Source organism: Mobula birostris, chromosome 18, assembly GCF_030028105.1.
Source record: "Mobula birostris isolate sMobBir1 chromosome 18, sMobBir1.hap1, whole genome shotgun sequence".
NCBI classification, from domain to species: Eukaryota; Metazoa; Chordata; class Chondrichthyes; order Myliobatiformes; family Myliobatidae; genus Mobula; species Mobula birostris.
In genome coordinates this window covers 71401907-71419715 of record NC_092387.1, presented here as the reverse complement: position 1 = coordinate 71419715, position 17809 = coordinate 71401907, and the positions used below count along the sequence as shown (strand labels likewise).

At 42.0% G+C, this 17809-nt stretch overlaps 1 protein-coding gene across 2 annotated transcripts in view; it reads left to right on the top strand.

Moving 5' to 3' along the window:
- LOC140212228 (vinculin) overlaps positions 1-17809 on the top strand; it is a 284348-nt gene that overhangs the window by 234010 nt on the left and 32529 nt on the right. The window contains exons 18-19 of one of the 2 annotated variants that reach the window (XM_072282957.1): positions 6139-6324; positions 12992-12999. In XM_072282957.1, the coding sequence (XP_072139058.1) occupies positions 6139-6324; positions 12992-12999 (194 nt within the window). The remainder of the gene's footprint in view (positions 1-6138; positions 6325-12991; positions 13000-17809) is intronic. The other variant, XM_072282956.1, reaches the window with a different exon arrangement.

The window sequence follows — 17809 nt, the reverse complement described above, 5'->3', positions numbered from 1 at the left end:
TCTCTGGCGGACAGAGCGTAGATGTTCAGCAAAGCGGTCTCCCAGTCTATTGATTATTTACTACTTTAAAAGGGAGGTTATGAAATTCTAATATTTGTGCTTCTCTGTTTATTGGAAAAGAGTTCGCTGTTATGTAAATCAAGTTTATATCTGGAAACCTGGCTAAATTTGTTAAGAAGTGAAAACATTGGGGTAAGGAGGTAGTCGGGTTTGATATAAAAAGTAAAAGATCATCAGCATAAAGAGCGACTTTGTACTTAACACCCCCCCTCCAAATCCCCGTCAATTCAGCACAGCTACGAAACGTAATCACCAATGCCTCTATGGCCAGATCAAAAAGTAAGGGACTTAAAGGGCACCCTTGCCGGGTGCCATGTTTAAGGTTGAAAGTTTGGGATTGCTGAGAGTTGTTCATGGCAGAAGCAGTGGGGTGTGAATATAACAATTTAATCCATGTAATAAAACTTTGTCCAAAATCAAATTTTTCTAAAACCAAGAAAAGATATACCACTCCATAAGATCAAACACTTTCTCCATGTCTATAGAAATGACACATTCAGGGATCCCTGCTGAAGGTGAGTATAAGATATTAAATAGATGCCGTATATTAAAAAAAGGGAGACAATTTTTAATAAAACCAGTTTGGTCTTCAGAAATAATTAGGGGTAGAATGTTCTCCAATCTGCAGGCCAAAACTTTAGCCGAAATTTTTACCATCAACATTTAGCAAAGAAATCGGCCTATAGGAAGAACACTCTGATGGATCTTTGCCTTTTTTCGCTAAAAGAATGATACATGCCTCATTAAATGATGCTGGTAACTTACCTTGTTTAAACCAGTCGGATAAAACTAAAATTAGTTGAGGCGAAAGCAGTGAGGAAAATGATTTATAGAATTCTACAGGGAACTCATCAGGTCCAGAAGATTTACCAGACTGCAATACGGAAAGAGCTGAGGATATTTCCTCCAATGATAATGACTCATTCAGTTTTGCTTTGAGATCAGAAGAAAGCGTAGGAATATTTAAACTATTTTAAAAATTGCTCGACAGAAATATTAGCATTTAAAGATTCAGAAGTATAGAGTCGAGAATAGTGTGTGCATTGTGATCCAGAGGAATGTTGTTTCGATTGGTTGTATACTGTATGCATAGAGTCAGAATTCAATTGAATGGTTCAGCTGCACATAGAAAACTTACAGGACAATACAGGACCTTCGGCCCACAAAGCTGTGCTGAACTTGTACTTGCCTTAGAACTTATCTAGGGTTACCTATAGCCCTCTATTTTTCTAAGCTCCATGTACCTATCCAGGAGTCTCTTAAAAGACCCCATTGTATCTGCCTCCACCACTGTCACCGGCAGCCCATTCATGCACTCCCCACTCTCTGCATTTTAAAAAAAACCTTACCCCTGACATCTCCTCTATACCTACTTCCAAGCACCTTAAAATTGTGCCCTCCCATGCTAGCCATCTCAGCCCTGGGAAAAAGCCTCTGACTATCCACACGATCAATGCCTCTCATCATCTTATACACCTCTATCAGGTCACCTCTCATCCTCCGTCACTCCAAGGAGAAAAGGCCGAGTTCACTCAACCTATTCTCATAAGGCATGCTGTTTTTTTAATAAAAACTATGGCTTTGCTTAACAAGTAAGAGAATGACCCATGTATTAACAATAAACATATGCAATTTTAGTAATATTACTTGAAATTTTCTTGATTACCATTTAAATACTTCACTATTAAAAAATGCTTAGTATTTTATTTTTACTCAATATGAAGTTCATTTTTTTACAAAACAATTGAAGATGATTAAAACATAAAAGGTTTGGAGATTAATATTGTAAAATAATACACCCAAAATGCTTTGATTACAAAAACCAACAGCTTTGGTCTTGTATAAAAACAGAAAATACTCAGAAAAAGGTCAACTTTGCTTCCCTCTCCATGGATACTACCTGATCTGCTGAATTTATCCAGCCTTTTTCTCATTTTAATTTCAGATTTTCCACATCTGTGATCACTTTAAACAATTAGAAGTGCACATGGAAGAAAAAAGAATTGGAGAGCAGTGCTGTTAGGAAATTCAGTAGCTGGGATGGCAGAGAGTTAGAGAGCAGTACTGTTGAAAATTCAGTAGCTTGAGTGGTGAGCTGAGGGGCCGGGAGCAGGGAGTTAGAGAGCAGTGCTGTTAAGAAATTCGGTAGCTGTGTTGGCAGGCTGGGGGGCAGATGGCTGTTTTTGCTTATAGGAACAACTCCAGGTTGTCAATCAATAATAATTAGATAGATACTTTATTGATCCCAAAGGAAATTACAGTGTCACAGTAGCATTACAAGTGTACAGATATAAATATTATAAGTAGAAAGCATAAAAAATAGAATACTGCAAACAGTCTAACAGGAGGGGGTCATCACTTTGTGGCTGTAGGTTGACTCATTATGGAGCATAATGGCCGAGGGCAAATATGACTTGCTCCAAACACTGCTATGTTATCTTAGCCTATTACTAAAAGTGCTCCTCTGTTCAGCCAAGCTGGCGGGTAGAGAATGAGAAACATTGTCCTTGGGTCCTTCGTTCTGCCTCAGCCTCCAGTATGTCTAGTTTGATCCCTATTACAGAGCCAGCCTTCCTAATCAGTCTAAACAGTTTATTGAACTTGTTGGCATCACCTGTGTTGATGCCATTACCCCAGCACACCACCTCACGGAAGATTTTACTGGCGACCACAGGGTGGTAGAACATGTGAAGGAGAGCCCTGCGTACTCCAAAGGTCTTTGGTCTCCTCAAGAAGTAGAGATGACTTTGGCCCTTGTATACAGCCTCTGTGTTGGTGCACCACTCAAGTCTGTCATCCAGATGCATCCCCAGGTACTTGTAGGTCTTCACCATATCCATGTCCTTGCCATCAATAGCAACATGGAGCAGTGCAAGCTTAGTCTTCCTAAAGTCCATCACCATCTCCTTTGTCAAATGGTTGAAGCTGAATCACCTGCAGTTCAACATCAGTAAGACAAAGTCTACCACCATGGTCTTGTATTCATCCTCTCATCCTCCTTTTATATATCCAACCATTGCTGAGTCATCAGAGAATTTCTGCAGATCACATGACTCAGTCTATCTAAAGTCCAAGGTATACAGGGTAAACCATCATGGGAGTCATGTATAGGCCTCCAAATGGTAGCCAAGATGTGGAGTTGAGATTATAAAGCGAGCTGGAAAGGGCATGTAATAAGGGTAGTTCCCCAATTGTAATGGGGACTTCAATATGCAAGGGGATTGGGAAAACCAGGTAGGTGTTGAATTGCAAGAGAGGGAATTTGTTGAACACCTACAAGATAGCTTTTTAGAGCAGCCTGTGCTCGGACTTACTCGGGGAAAGGCTATCTTAGATTTGGTGTTGTGTAATAACCCAAATCTTATTAGTCAGCTTAACATAAAGGAACCCGTAGGAAGCAGTGATCATAATATGATTGAATTCATATTGCAATTTGAGAGGGAGAGGTCCAAGTCAAATGTATCAGTACAGCAATAGAATAAAGGCAATTAAAGAGGCATGAGAGAGGAGCTTGCCCTGGTGGATTAGGGGAGGATACTGAAGGGGATGATGGCAGAGCAGAGATGGCTGAAGTTTCTGGGAATGGTTCACAAGACACAGGATAGATAAGTCCCACAGAAACAGTAGATCTCAAATGGCTGGGCTGACAAGGGAAGTTAAGGACTGCATAAAAGCCAAGAAAAGGGCATATAAGGTAGCAAAAGTGAATGGAAAGTTGGATGATTGGGAAGCTTTAAAAATCCAAGAAAAGGTAACTAAAAAATCTGTAAGAAGGGAAAAGATGATCTACAAGGGCAAACTAACTGATAATAAAAGCAGGATAATAAAAATATTTTCAGTTATATAAAGAGTAAAAGGGAGGTGAGCATTGATATTGGACTAGTGGAAAATGATGCTGGTGAGGTTGTAATGGGGACAAAAAAATGGCGGATGAACTTAAGTACTTTGCTTCAGTCTTTATGTGAAAGGCACTAGCTGTGTGCAAGAGGTCTATGAGCGTCAGGGAGCAGGAGTGGGTGCCATTGCGATTACAAGGGGAAAAAGTGCTAGGCAAACTGAAAGGTGTTAAGGTGGATAAGTCACCTGACCCAGATGGACTACATCCCAGAGTCCTGAGAGAGGCTGCTGAAGAGATTACGGATGCATTGGTCATGATCTTTCAAGAATCATTTGACTTTGGCATGGTCCTAGAGGACTAAAAGATTGCAAATATCACTCCATTCTCTAAGAAAGGAGGAAACAAAAGAGAGGAAATTTTAGGCCAGTTAGTCTAACCTCTGTGATTGGGAAAGTGTTGGAGTCTATTATTAAGGATGAGGTTTGGGGGTACTTGGAGGCCAATGATAAAATAAGTCAAAGTCAACATGGTTTCTGTAAAGGGAAATCTTGCCTGACAAATCTGTTAGAATTCTTCGAGGAAATAACAAGCAGAGTGAACAAAGGAGAGGCAGTGGATGATATATACTTGGATTTTCAGAAGACTTTGATAAGGTGCCTTACTTGAGGCTGTTTAACAAGATAAAATCCTCTGTTTTTACAGGAAAGATACTGGCATGGATAGGGGAATGCAGGAGGCAGCCAGTGGGAATAAAAGGGGCCTTGTTTGGTTGGTTGCCGGTGACTAGTGGTGTTCCTCAGGGGTCAGTATTGGGACCGCTACATGTTGTGTGTCAATGATTTAGATGCTGGAATTGATGGTTTTGAGGCAAAGTTTGCAGATGATGTGAAGATGGGTGGAGGGGTAGGTGGTGTTGAGGAACCAATGCAGTGGCAGCAGGACTTAGAGAAATTGGAAGAATGGGCAAAAAAGTGGCAGATGGAATACAGTGTTGGAAAATGTATGATAATGCATTTTGGTAAAAGGAACAATAATGCGGATTATGATCTAAATGGGGAGAAAATTCAAACATCAGAGGTGCAATGGGACTTGGGAGTCCTCATGCAAGGCTCCCAGAAGGTTAATTCCCTGGTTGAGTCTGTGGTAAAGAAAGCAAACGCAAAGTTGGCATTTATTTCAAGGTGAATAGAATATAAAAGCAAGGAGATAATGCTGAAGCTTTATAAGATGCTAGTCAAGATGCAATTGGAATATTTTCAACTGTTGAGCCCCCTATCTCAGAAAGAATGTATTGTCATTGGAGGGAGTGCAGAAGCTGATGAAGATGATTCTGAGAATGAAGGGGTTAACATATGAAGAGCATTTGTCAGCTTTGGGCCTGTATTCACTGGAATTTAAAAGAATTGGAACATACCGAATGTTGAAAGGACTAGATCGAGTAGATGTGGACAGGATGTTTCCTCTGGTGGGGTTATCCAGAACTAGAGGGCACGGCCTCAAAATTGAGGGGTGACTATTTGTTTTGATTTCTATTGCCTACTTGTTTTGTAAATTTTTGTGCTGACCTATGAACCAGAACCTGAATATGAGTCATTCAAGCAATTATATTATTTCGCTTCATGGTGTAGCCTAACTGTTTGAAACCTTCACAATCATGCATATCATTTAAACATCTTTTCTGAAAAAAAATGTTGTCATGCAGTGCTTAATGTTGCTACTTGGCATTGAAATGGATTGATCAGGTATGACCAGTTCCTGTTTTTCACAGCTTACTGGTACTCATTGTTAGGCTAAAAGAAAATTGATGTGTATTTGTGTGAAATATCTGTTTTTAATCTGTTCTGCCACATGTGTCTGTAATCAAAAAGATATAGCAGCATCTCACTGAGATGGAATAAATGGCGACCTGGTCATCTAGTAGAATGTTTCAATATGAATGATATTGGAGTTAAGGCATTTGGCATTTTCCTCACTTTCCATTGGTTGTCAATTAAAAATTACAAAGTAAAGAAACTTATCAAATTACTAAATTTCCAAGGATGAACATTGCATTGTGTGTAATTAACATAAAAATTGACCCTGGATGGTATCACATACTTCATGTATTGGTAATTAAACAGTTAAGTTGTTTACCACATTTGTTTTTTTTAATTTTTGGCTTTCAATGATTAAAGAAACATTGGAAATGGTCAACTACGAAGAAAATTTGAGCTTTTGAATGTAATTCATTCTATTTTCAGCTGAATGATGAACCTGCTCCTCCTAAGCCACCACTTCCTGAAGGTCAGGTTCCACCACCACGGCCTCCACCTCCAGAGGAAAAAGATGAGGAATTCCCTGAAATGAAAGCAGGAGAAGTAGTGAATCAGCCTATGATGGAGTCTGCCCGGCAGCTGCACGATGAAGCCAGGAAGTGGTCAAGCAAGGTGAGATCTTCAACTAATGTTTTAAAAGCAATCATCCTTTTCATGATTTGGAAAGGCAGATAACAGCTTCTGTTCATTCTCTGCTTATTCTAATTTGTCACCTTAGTTTTCCAACATCCAAAGCACACACTTCTGTTGTCCTTTTAAAATTAAATGTTTTACGACTATTCTAACTTATTGCAACATGTGATCTGTGAGTTGTTCATTTTGGCACACGCAGTAAACTTCAAAACTGATTATGCATGAAACTGCAGATGCTGAAACCTGGAGTAAAAGACAAACTGCTGGAGGAACTCAGTGGGTTTAGCAGCTCTTGTAGAGGAGTGGGGTAAAAGGAATAGTGGATGTTTCAGGCAGAGTCTCTGCAATAGAACTGAGAGTGAAGAGGGAAGGTAATAGCATAAAGTTGGGTGCCACTTCCTCTATCTCCCAACTCCACCCACATGGCTCCTTCTGTCCATCATCTTTCACCCTTCCTCAGTACAGTTACCGGTCACTATCTCACCATTCTCCCTCTCTTTATTCTGCTTATCTTTCAGCTCCACCCTCTCTTCTGATGCAGAGTCTTAATCTTGAAAAGTTGACAATTTCTTTCTCCCCTGGAGCATCTCTGTTCAACCTGCTGAGTTCCTCCAATGGTCTACTTTTTCTTTTGCTTCAGAAATGTGGCAACTGATTATACAAATTAATTTATGTATCACCTTTCATCTTCTGGTATCATTCCCATTCTTCCCCCTCCCTCATCTGCCATCCCCTTTCATCTGTATCTACTTATTGTCTGCCAGATCATGCTGCACCCTTTCCTCCAACTTTCAATTCTTGCTATTTCTGTTTTTCTTACCAGTCCAGATAAAGGGTCTCAACCCGATATGTTGACTGCCAATTTCCCTCTGTTATTGCTTCCTGACCTGCAGAGTTCCTCCAGTGCCTATGTATGTTGCTGCAAATTACATTTAATGATTTTATTTTGAAATTCAGAAATACTGAAGACAATTTGTTTGGCTATCCTGTTTAAATTATTCTTGTAAACTGCAGTCATATTGGTGGATATTTCATACAAATATAATATCCAATTTCTTCAGTGTGAAATTGATGACTGGTATTTTTGATACTATAGTCAGATGTAGAAAATGGAAATGGGCTGGTGGGGCTTGTCAGCCTTGGACAGCAGCCCACCTAGGAGAAGGAAAACTCTGATTTTAAACTTCTGCTGCCTTGTGGCTATACGCGCCCGTGGGAAAGGCTTCGGGAGTAAACTCCGAGGAAGAAACCCGGAGCCAGAGTCCCTAAGGCAGTTTGATGTTGTTTACAACTTCACTCTGACAACCTCTGCGACAACATTGGTGCTTGCCCTTCCCTTGGACTACATCAGTGATGTGAAGAGGGGCAACCTAGTGCATGGACAACAGCCGGTTCTTCAAATCTTCCTGCCCTGGAAAGGACACAAACCCACGATCCCCTGTCCTGACAAAGGGTCCCAGCCCGAAACGTCGACTATACCTCTTCCTATAGATGCTGCCTAGCTAGTTTCCAAGCTAGTTTTTCAACATGTTGTTTTGAAAATTACTTTCACTCTGTATTTTTTATTGTCCTTTCATTCCTGATCATGCAAATATCTTTCAGAATATCAAAACGTTGTTAAAAATAACCCATATTCATGAATTTAGCCCTAAGGAAGAATTCTCCATAGTTCTAACCAGGTAACGCTTGATAGAAAAGGATGCTGAACGGAGTTAACCTCTTCGAATTCTGTCCCACTGGTTCATTTTGAAAGGATTTGTAGAATGTCATCCTTTTATTATTACATTAAAAGCATCCCAAATTGTATGACGCTCGTGTTCTCGGAATACCTCCACTACTACTTGTCCTGTAGTTGATGCTTGACTGACTTTTTTTGGTAGTAATGAAATAATCATATGTCTCTGGTTGTCTTATAAAATGTCCTTTTATTTTACAAATGGAACCATATCTCTCTTCTCTCAATGTGAATTCAATCTGGCTCTGTAATTTCAAAGATTTCTGGTATACCCAAACATTTGCCCCTTTGATTTGAAATTTTGACATGAGTAAAGTGCTTCTTGGTATCAATAGTAACTATCACCAAATGGAATCCGCTACTGAACTAATTTTTCACTGTCTTTCAATGATAAGACAAACAAATTGTTTGACATTATCTCTTCATTGTAGATAATTCCAGATTCAATTTGTGCATTAAATGCAGATATCCTGCAAGTACTATATTGAATCCCTTCTCAAATCCACAAAAGGCTTCTGTTGTAAATCCAGGAATTTTCAGTGAAACAAATTAAGTCTCATAATAGAAACCAGGGTCCAGAAAGATCACTGTCTCACTTTGTTGTATTTTATCCCTTTCGTATTGTCTTAATTTTGTCATAGAATGGTACAGCACTGGAATGGCCCTTCAGACTACAATGAATTTGTTAACCATGATGTCAATTGAAATTAATCATTGTTGCTTGCACATACTCTGTCCCACAACATGTTTTCCTGTTCATGTGGCTGTCTAAATGAAATTTAAATGTTCCTATTGTATCTGCTTCCACCTCTTCTCCTGACAGTGTATTTCAGGCATCTTCTGCTTTCATTGCTTTTTAAAAAAACTGACTTGCCTCGCACACCTCCATAAAGACCATAAGAGGAGAATTAGGCCATCTGGCCCATTGAGTTTTCTCCAACATTCACTGATAGCTGATCTTTTATTCCCCCCCCGCCCCCCCCCAGCCCCACTCCCGGCCCTCTCCCCATAACCTTTGACACCGTGTCCAATCAAAAACCTACCAAGCGCTGCCTTACATGCAACCAACGACTTGGCCTCCACAGGTGCCTGTGGTAATAAATTTCACAAATTCACCACCCTTTGGCTAAAGAAATTTCTCCGCATCAGTTTTCAATGGATGCCCCTGTATCCTGAGGCTGTGCCTTTTTGTCCTAGATGCCCCACCATAGGAAATATCCTTTCCACATCTGAAAGGTTTCAATGAGATCTCCCCTCATCCTTCTAAATTACAGTGAGTACAGATCCGAAGCCATCAAATGTTCCCCCTATGATAACCTTTTCATTCCTTGAATCATCTTTGTGAACCTCCTCTGGACCCTCTCCAATGCCAGCACATCTTTTCTTTGATGAGTGGCCCAAAACTGTTCTCAATACTCAGATGAGATTTCATCAGTGTCCTATAAAGCCTCAGCATCACATCCCTGCACTTGTATTCTAGACCTCTTGAAATGAATGCTAACATTGTATTTGGCTTCCTCACCACAGACTCTACCTGCAAGTTAACCTTCAGGGGGTTCTGCACAAGGACTCTCAAGACCCTTTGCATCACAGATTTTTGGATTTTCTCCCTATTTAGAAAATAGTCTGCACATTTTTTGTTCTACCAAAGTGCATGATCAACATTTCATTTTCCACTCGCCTATTCTCCTAAACCGTCTAAATCCTTCTGCAGCCTACATGTTTCCTCACAATACCTAACCCTCCAGTAATCTTTGTATCATCTGCAAACTTGGCAACAAAGCCATAAACATAAGAACATAAAAAATAGGAGCAGGAGTCGGCCATCTAGCCCGTCAAACCTGCTCTGCCATTCAATAGGATCACGGCTGATCTGGCCATGGACTCATCTCCACCTACCTGCCTTTTCCTCATTACCCTTAATTTCCCCTACTATGCAAAAATCTATCCAACTTTGTCTTAAATATATTTACTGAGGTAGCCTCCACTGCTTCATTGTGCAGAGAATTCCAAAGATTCACCAGTCTCTGGGAAAAGCAGTGCCTCCTCATCTCCATCCTAAATCTATTCCCCCAAATCTTGAGGCTATGTCCCCTAGTTCTAGTCTCACCTACCAGTGGAAACAACTTTCCTGACTCTATCTTATCTATCCCTTTCATAATTTTATATGTTTCTATAAGATCTCCTCATTCTTCTGAATTCCAGCGAGTATAGTCCCAGGTGATTCAAGCTCTCCTCATAGTCTCACCCCCTCATCTCTGGAATCAACCTGGTGAACCCCCTCTGCACTGCCTGCTAGGCCAGTATATTCTTCCTCAAGTAAGGAGACTAGAACTGCATGCAGTACTCCAGGTGCAGCCTCACCAGTATCCTGTGCAATTGCAGCATAACCTCCTTGCTCTTAAATTGTATCCCTCTAGCAATGAAGGCCAACATTCTGTTTGCCGCCTTGATAGCCTGCTGCACCTGCAAACCAACCTTTTGTGACTCATGCACAAGCATTCCCAAGTCCCTCTGCACAGCAGCATGCTGCAATTTTTTACCATTTAAATAATAATCTGCTCTTTCATTTTTCCTTCCAAAGTGAATGACCTCATATTTACCAACATTGTACTCCATCTGCCAGACCCTTGCCCACTCAGTTAACCTACCTATATTTATCTGCAGACTCTTCGTACCTTTTGCACAATTTGCTTTACCACTCACTTTAGTATCATCAGCAAACTTGGATACACTACACTCGGTCCCCTCTTGCAGATTGTTAGTGTCTATCATGAACAGTTGTGGGCCCAGCACTGACCCCCTGTGGGGCACTGCTCACCACTGATTGCCAACCAGAATAACACCAATGGATCCGAACTCTCTGCTTTCTATTAGTTAACCAATCCTCTATTCGTGCTAATACATCACCCCAACTCTATGCATCCTTATCTTATGGATATGTCTTTTATGTGGCACTTTACCAAACGCTTTCTGGACTCCAAGTAAATAACAGTCATCTGTTCCCCTCTATCCACTGCACTCATTATATCCTCAAAGAATTCCAGTACGTTTGTCAAAACATCTTTTCCATTATCTAAGTCATTGATATACAGCATAAAAAGAAGTGGTACCAACACCAATCCCCTAGTCACTGGCATCCAACCAGAAAAGGATCCTTTTATTCCCACTTGCTGCCTCCTGCCAATCAGCCAATGTTCTAACCATGCCAGTAACTTTCCTGTAATACCATGTGCTCTTAACTTGGTAAGCAGTCTCATGTGTAGCAATTTGTCAAAGGTCTTCTGAGAGTCCAAATATACAACATCCACTGCATCCCCTTTATCTATTCCACTTGTAATCTCCTCGAAGAATTCCAACAGGTTCGTCAGACAAGATTTTCCCTTAAGGAAGCTATGCTGACTTTGTCCTATCTTGTCTTGTGTCACCAAGTACTCCATAACCTCATCCTTAGCAATTGAATCCAACAATTTCCCATCTCCTGTAAACTTTCCCTATCTCACCTTAAAAGAAGTCTGATTATTTAGCCAAACTATGCATCTTATAACTTTAAAAACTTATATCATCCTCCCTTCGCCTGCACTGCTCCAGAGTAAACAATCTATCTTTGTCCCATCTGTATTTCTGGCTAAAATTCTCTCATTCATGCAAATTCCTAGTGAACCTCTTTTGCACTCTTCAAAGCCTCCAAATTTTTCCTGTAAATGTGGTGACCAAAACAGCACACAATACTCCGTGTCTCTGATCAAAATTTTATACAACTGCAACATGACTTTCTGACTCTTGAACTCAGTGTCCCAAACAATGAATCCAAGCATGCCATCTGCCTTTTTGACACCTGATCTGCTTGTGTTGCCACTTTCAGGGAGCTATGGATTTGCATCCCAAGATCTACCTGTACTTCATTGATTCTAAGGGCTTGCTCATAGCAGACAGTAGGGATGGAAGATTGTTATTCTGGCTGGAGATTCGTGACTAGTGGTGTTCTGCAAGGTGATCTTCAGTGATTTAGATGAAGAAGTAGATGGAGGATTAACAAGTTTGTGGCTGACACCAAAATTGGTGGAATTCCAGATAGTCTGAAGGACTATAAAGAATACAGTGGAATATATGTGCAAGTAATGTGCAATACTGTGCAAAAGTCTTGGGAACATCTATATATTTAAGACTGTTGAACAGCACTGTGTATTGGTTAAATGTGAAGGTGATTGGGAAACAGAAATAAGAGCACTTAGCTTTGTATTAGCTCAGTAGTATTAAGTGTTATTTGGTAACCCGAAAGACATAATATGCTCTGTGTGTGTGTGTGTGTGTATATATATATATATATATATATATATATATATATATACACACACACACACACACACACACACACACACACACACATACATACATACATACATACATACATACATACATATATAGGTTAGCCCTAACCCTAATGTATGTGTGAGGTGTTGTTGCCGGTAATAAGTGTGTTCTGCAGGGTCAGTATTGGGACCTTTCTTTTCACGTTGTATGTGAGTGATCTGGGTAACAATTGATGGTTTTGTGGCTAAGTTTGCAATCAATACAAAGATAGGTGGAGGGGGCCGGTAGTTTTGAGGAAGCAAGGAGCCTGGAGAATGACTTGGACAGATTATGAGAATGGGCAAAGAAATGGGAAATGGAATATAGTGTAGAGAAGTGTATGGTTATGGACTTTGGTAGAAGGAATAAAGACAGACTATTTTCTAAATGGGGACCAATTCAGAAACTAGAGGTGCAAACAGGCTTGAGAGTTCTTGTACAGGATTCCCTAAAGGTTAACTTGCATGTTGAGTCAGTAGTAAGGAAAGCAAGTGCAATGTTAGCATTCATTTCAAGAGAACTAACATAGAAATCTACAGTACATTACAGGCCCTTCAGCCCTCAATGTTGTGCCAATCACGTAACCTACTCTAGAAGCTGTCTAGAATTTCTTGTTACGTACCCCGTAACTGGGTTGCCAAACCAGCAGAAATGGATCACTCAGTTGGAGTCTGGATTACTAGAACTAAGAAAGTTTTATTAAAGAAACAAGCAACACAGTAATTGAAAGGATAATAAATGCAACAGTTCAGCAATAATAAACGCACATGTGCACAGAATTAAGATAACAGCATCAATCAAGCTCTATCGTTGTCTAGGGATAAATGACCAATTTCAAAGTGACACAAAGTTCAGTCCAATTTAGTAGTGCAGTTCGTAGTAATCGTTGCCATGGCGATGGACAACGTGGGGGTGGGGAGAGAGAGAGAACGGGAACGACTGATCATTCAGACACTGCTTCCACTCACAGACTGGCGATATGGCTCACAAGCAGCTTTTGGGCAGGTCCTTGGTGATGTCACCTGAGGTCACCGACTGTGACCCCTCCTCCAAATGCGGTCGATCCTCTGCAGTGAACCTGGCATCCAAGCAAGGGCGGACACACACCGGGTTCCCGCTGATCGTACCTTTCCACCCTGTGCGTTGTCCGGTACTTCCCACCGACTCGTGAGAGGCGCACCGCTTCCAGGGTCTCGTTACCTCGGGTGTCGTGTGTGTCCTGCCTTAGTCCCTTTTTATCCCCCTGCTGGGGTATCGCCTGTCCATCACTTCAAACAGCTCAGGGTTTAAAGGGGGAGCCGCTCCAGACAGCTCTCTCTCCCCCGTCCCTTCATTACACATCTCCAGATGCTGTTTCATTGTTTCCCTTATCTCTCTCTTGAAGACAGGTGGCAGACCAACTGCTGATCACACAGGACAGCTAACATCTTATCTATGTGTATTCTCGTCACATTCTCTACTGCATAGCCCTCTATTTTTCTAAGCTTCATGTACCTATCTAAGAGGCTCTTAAAAGACCCTATTGTGTCTGCCTCTACCACCATCACTGTCAGTGCATTCCATACACCCACCACTCTCTGCATGGAAAAACTTACCTCTGACATCCCCCTTGTACCTACTTCCGAGCACCTTAACACTATGCCCCCTCATGTTAGCCATTTCAGCCTGGGAAAAAGCTTCTGGCTATCCACACAATCAATGCCTCTCATCATCTTAAACACCTCTATCAGGTCACCTCTCATCCTGCGTCGTAGGATATAAAAACAAGGATGTAATGTTCAGGCTTCCTAACATAGAACATAGAACAGTACAGCACAGTACAGGCCCTTTGGCCCACAATGTCATGCCGACCCTCAAACCCTGCCTCCCATATAACTACTACTACGTCGACTCAGGCCTAGGGGGCCGGCGTCGGGCACGGTGATGGACTCTCCACTTCTCCCTCTCCCTCATCAGTGTGTTCAGTTCATCTAAATTAGCCGCGCCGCTGTTTTCTAGGAGCGTGTTGACCATAGTCTTGGGAGGGCGCCCAGGGTTCATCCTCCCGTGCTTGGACTCCCATATGATGACTAGGCTGGCAGGTAGCTCATGGTGGCGTTGACAGTGCCCCGCTAGTTTCAGTCTTCTCGCCTCAATTTTAGTGGAGAGCATCGGTAGGTTGTTATAGAGCTCGACATTCATCATGTGCTATTGCCAACTCACATCAAGAGCCATCTGGAGCATTTGTGTATAGCAACCATCTAGACACTTTCGCATCATCTTGGTGAGTGTCCACGTCTCGCATCCATATGTGAGAATGGACTCTATGACTGCTATGAAAATCCTCTTTTTAAGCCCTCTGGTCAGGTTTGACTTCCAGATTCCCTCCATGTCAGTGCCTCCTGTATCTTTATGTCCTTCTCCGAACTCATCATTCTTGACCAGAGGTACTTGTAGTCAAAGACTTTCTTAATGGTATCATTCTCTATGGTCTTGAGAGTACCTTCGTCGCAGTTAAATGCCATGTACTCTGTCTTTTCAGCGCTTAGGTGAAGTCCAACTTTATTGCATTCCATTTCCGCTTCTGTCAGTAGCTGTTATGCTTCCTCCATCTGGTCAGACAACAGGACTATGTCATCTGCAAAATCAAGATCTGTGAGTGTAACTGATCTGATCCTTTTGGTTCGCCCTGGTTTTATGGTAAAACCAAGCTTGTCATGATCTTTGGTAGCTTGACACAGAGCGTAATCAAGGACAGTTATAAAGATGTAGGGTGCCAGAGTCGAACACTGCTGTTTCTCCGTCTGGTGATACAACTCTCGCCATGGTTTTGGTATAGCTGGACTCTGTTGCTCTCGGTAGACGGTCTGGTGCTGCGTAAGCTTTCAGGATCTTCAGCATTTTACCTCGGTGAAATGAGTCAAAAGCTTTGCGAAAATCAGTGTAAGTAAGCACGGCTGGTAGGTTGTTCTTCTTGACTTCCTCAATGATCCTACGGAGAGCAAGTATTTGCATTACTGTTGTGCGCTTCTGCCAAAAACCATTCTGATTGAATCTTAGCTTAGGGTCAATGGCGATGCGAATCCTGTTCAAGATCATCCGATTGTATAGCTTTGCTACCCCCCCCCCCACCTGTCTAGTAGTCTATTAAATTTCACTAGTATATCTCCTTCCACCACTGACTCAGACAGTGCATTCCACGCACCAACCACTCTCTGAGTAAAAAACCTTCCTCTAATATCCCCCTTGAACTTCCCACCCCTTACCTTAAAGCCATGTCCTCTTGTATTGAGCGGTGGTGCCCTGGGGAAGAGGCACTGGCTATCCACTCTATCTATTCCTCTTAATATCTTGTACTCCTCTATCATGTCTCCTGTCATCCTCCTTCTCTCCAAAGAGTAAAGCCCTAGTTCCCTTAATCTCCGATCATAATCCATACTCTCTAAACCAGGCAGCATCCTGGTAAATCTCCTCTGTACCCTTTCCAGTGCTTCCACATCCTTCCTATAGTGAGGCGACCAGAACTGGACACAGTACTCCAAGTGTGGCCTAACCAGAGTTTTATAGAGCTGCATCATTACATCGCGACTCTTAAAATCTATCCCTCGACTTATGAAAGCTAGCATCCCATAAGCTTTCTTAACTACCCTATCTACCTGTGAGGCAACTTTCAGGGATCTGTGGACATGTACCCCAGATCCCTCTGCTTCTCTACACTACCAAGTATCCTGCCATTTACTTTGTACTCTGCCTTGGAGTTTGTCCTTCCAAAGTGTACCACCTCGCACTTCTCTGGGTTGAACTCCATCTGCCACTTCTCAGCCCACTTCTGCATCCTATCAATGTCTCCCTGCAATCTTCAACAATCTTCTATACTATCTACAACACCAGCAACCTTTGTGTCATCTGCAAACTTGCTAACCCACCCTTCTACCTCCATATCCAGGTCGTTAATAAAAATCACGAAAAGTGGAGGTCCCAGAACTGATGCTTCTGGGACACCACTAGTCACAATCTTCCAATCTGAATGTACTCCCTCCACCACGACCCTCTGCCTTCTGCAGGCAAGCCAATTCTGAATCCACCTGGCCAAACTTCCCTGGATCCCATGCCTTCTGACTTTCTGAATAAGCCTATCGTGTGGAACCTTGTCAAATGCCTTACTAAAATCCATGTAGATCACATCCACTGCACTACCCTCATCTATATGCCTGGTCACCTCCTCAAAGAACTCTATCAGGCTTGTTAGACATGATCTGCCCTTCACAAAGCCGTGCTGACTGTCCCCGATCAGACCATGATTCTCTAAATGCTCATAGATCCTATCTCTAAGAATCTTTTCCAACAGCTTTCCCACCACAGATGCAAGGCTCACTGGTCTATAATTACCTGGACTATCCCTACTACCTTTTTTGAGCAAGGGGACAACATTCGCCTCCCTCCAATCCTCTGGTACCATTCCCGTGGACAACGAGGACATGAAGATCCTAGCCAGAGGCTCAGCAATCTCTTCCCTCGCCTCGTGGAGCAGCCTGGGGAATATTCCATCAGGCCCCAGGGACTTATCCGTCCTAATGTATGTTAACAACCCCAACACCTCCTCTCCCTTAATATCAACATGCTCCAGAACATCAACCTTACTCATACTGTCCTCACCGTCATCAAGTTCCCTCTTACTGGTGAATACTGAAGAGAAGTATTCATTGAGGACCTCGCTCACTTCTGCATCCTCCAGGCATATCTTCCCACCTTTATCTCTAATCGGTCCTACTTCACTCCTGTCATCCTTTTGTTCTTAACATAATTGAAGAATGCCTTGGGATTTTCCTTTGCTGTACTCGCCAAGGCCTTCTCATGCCCCCTTCTAAGGCATTGTTCAGACCGCTTGGATTATTGTGAGCAGTTTTGGGGCCCTTATCTAAGAAAGCAGGTCTTTGCTTTGGAAAGGGTCTAGAGGAGATTGACGAGAATGATCCTGTGAATAAAAGGGTTAAAGTATGAGGAGTGATTGGCTCTAGGCCTGTACTCAGTGTTTAGAAGAATGAGGGAGATGTGTCATTGAAACTTACTATTGAAAAACCTAGATGGAGTGGACATGGAGAGGATGTTTCTAATAGTGGGAGTGTCTCAGACCAGAGTGCACAACGTCAGAATGTAAGGACTTTCCTAAAGAACACTGGGGAATTTCTGTACCCAGTAGGTAGTAAATCTGAGGAATTCGTTGCCACGGACAGCTGTAGAGGCCAAGTAATTGATTTTATTTAAAGCGGAAGTTGATAGATTCTTGGAAAATGGTTACAGGAAGAAGGCAAGAAAATGTGTTTTTGAGGGAAAATGAATCAGCTATGATTGAATGGCAGAGCAAATTTGATGGGCTGAATGATCTAATTCTGCTCT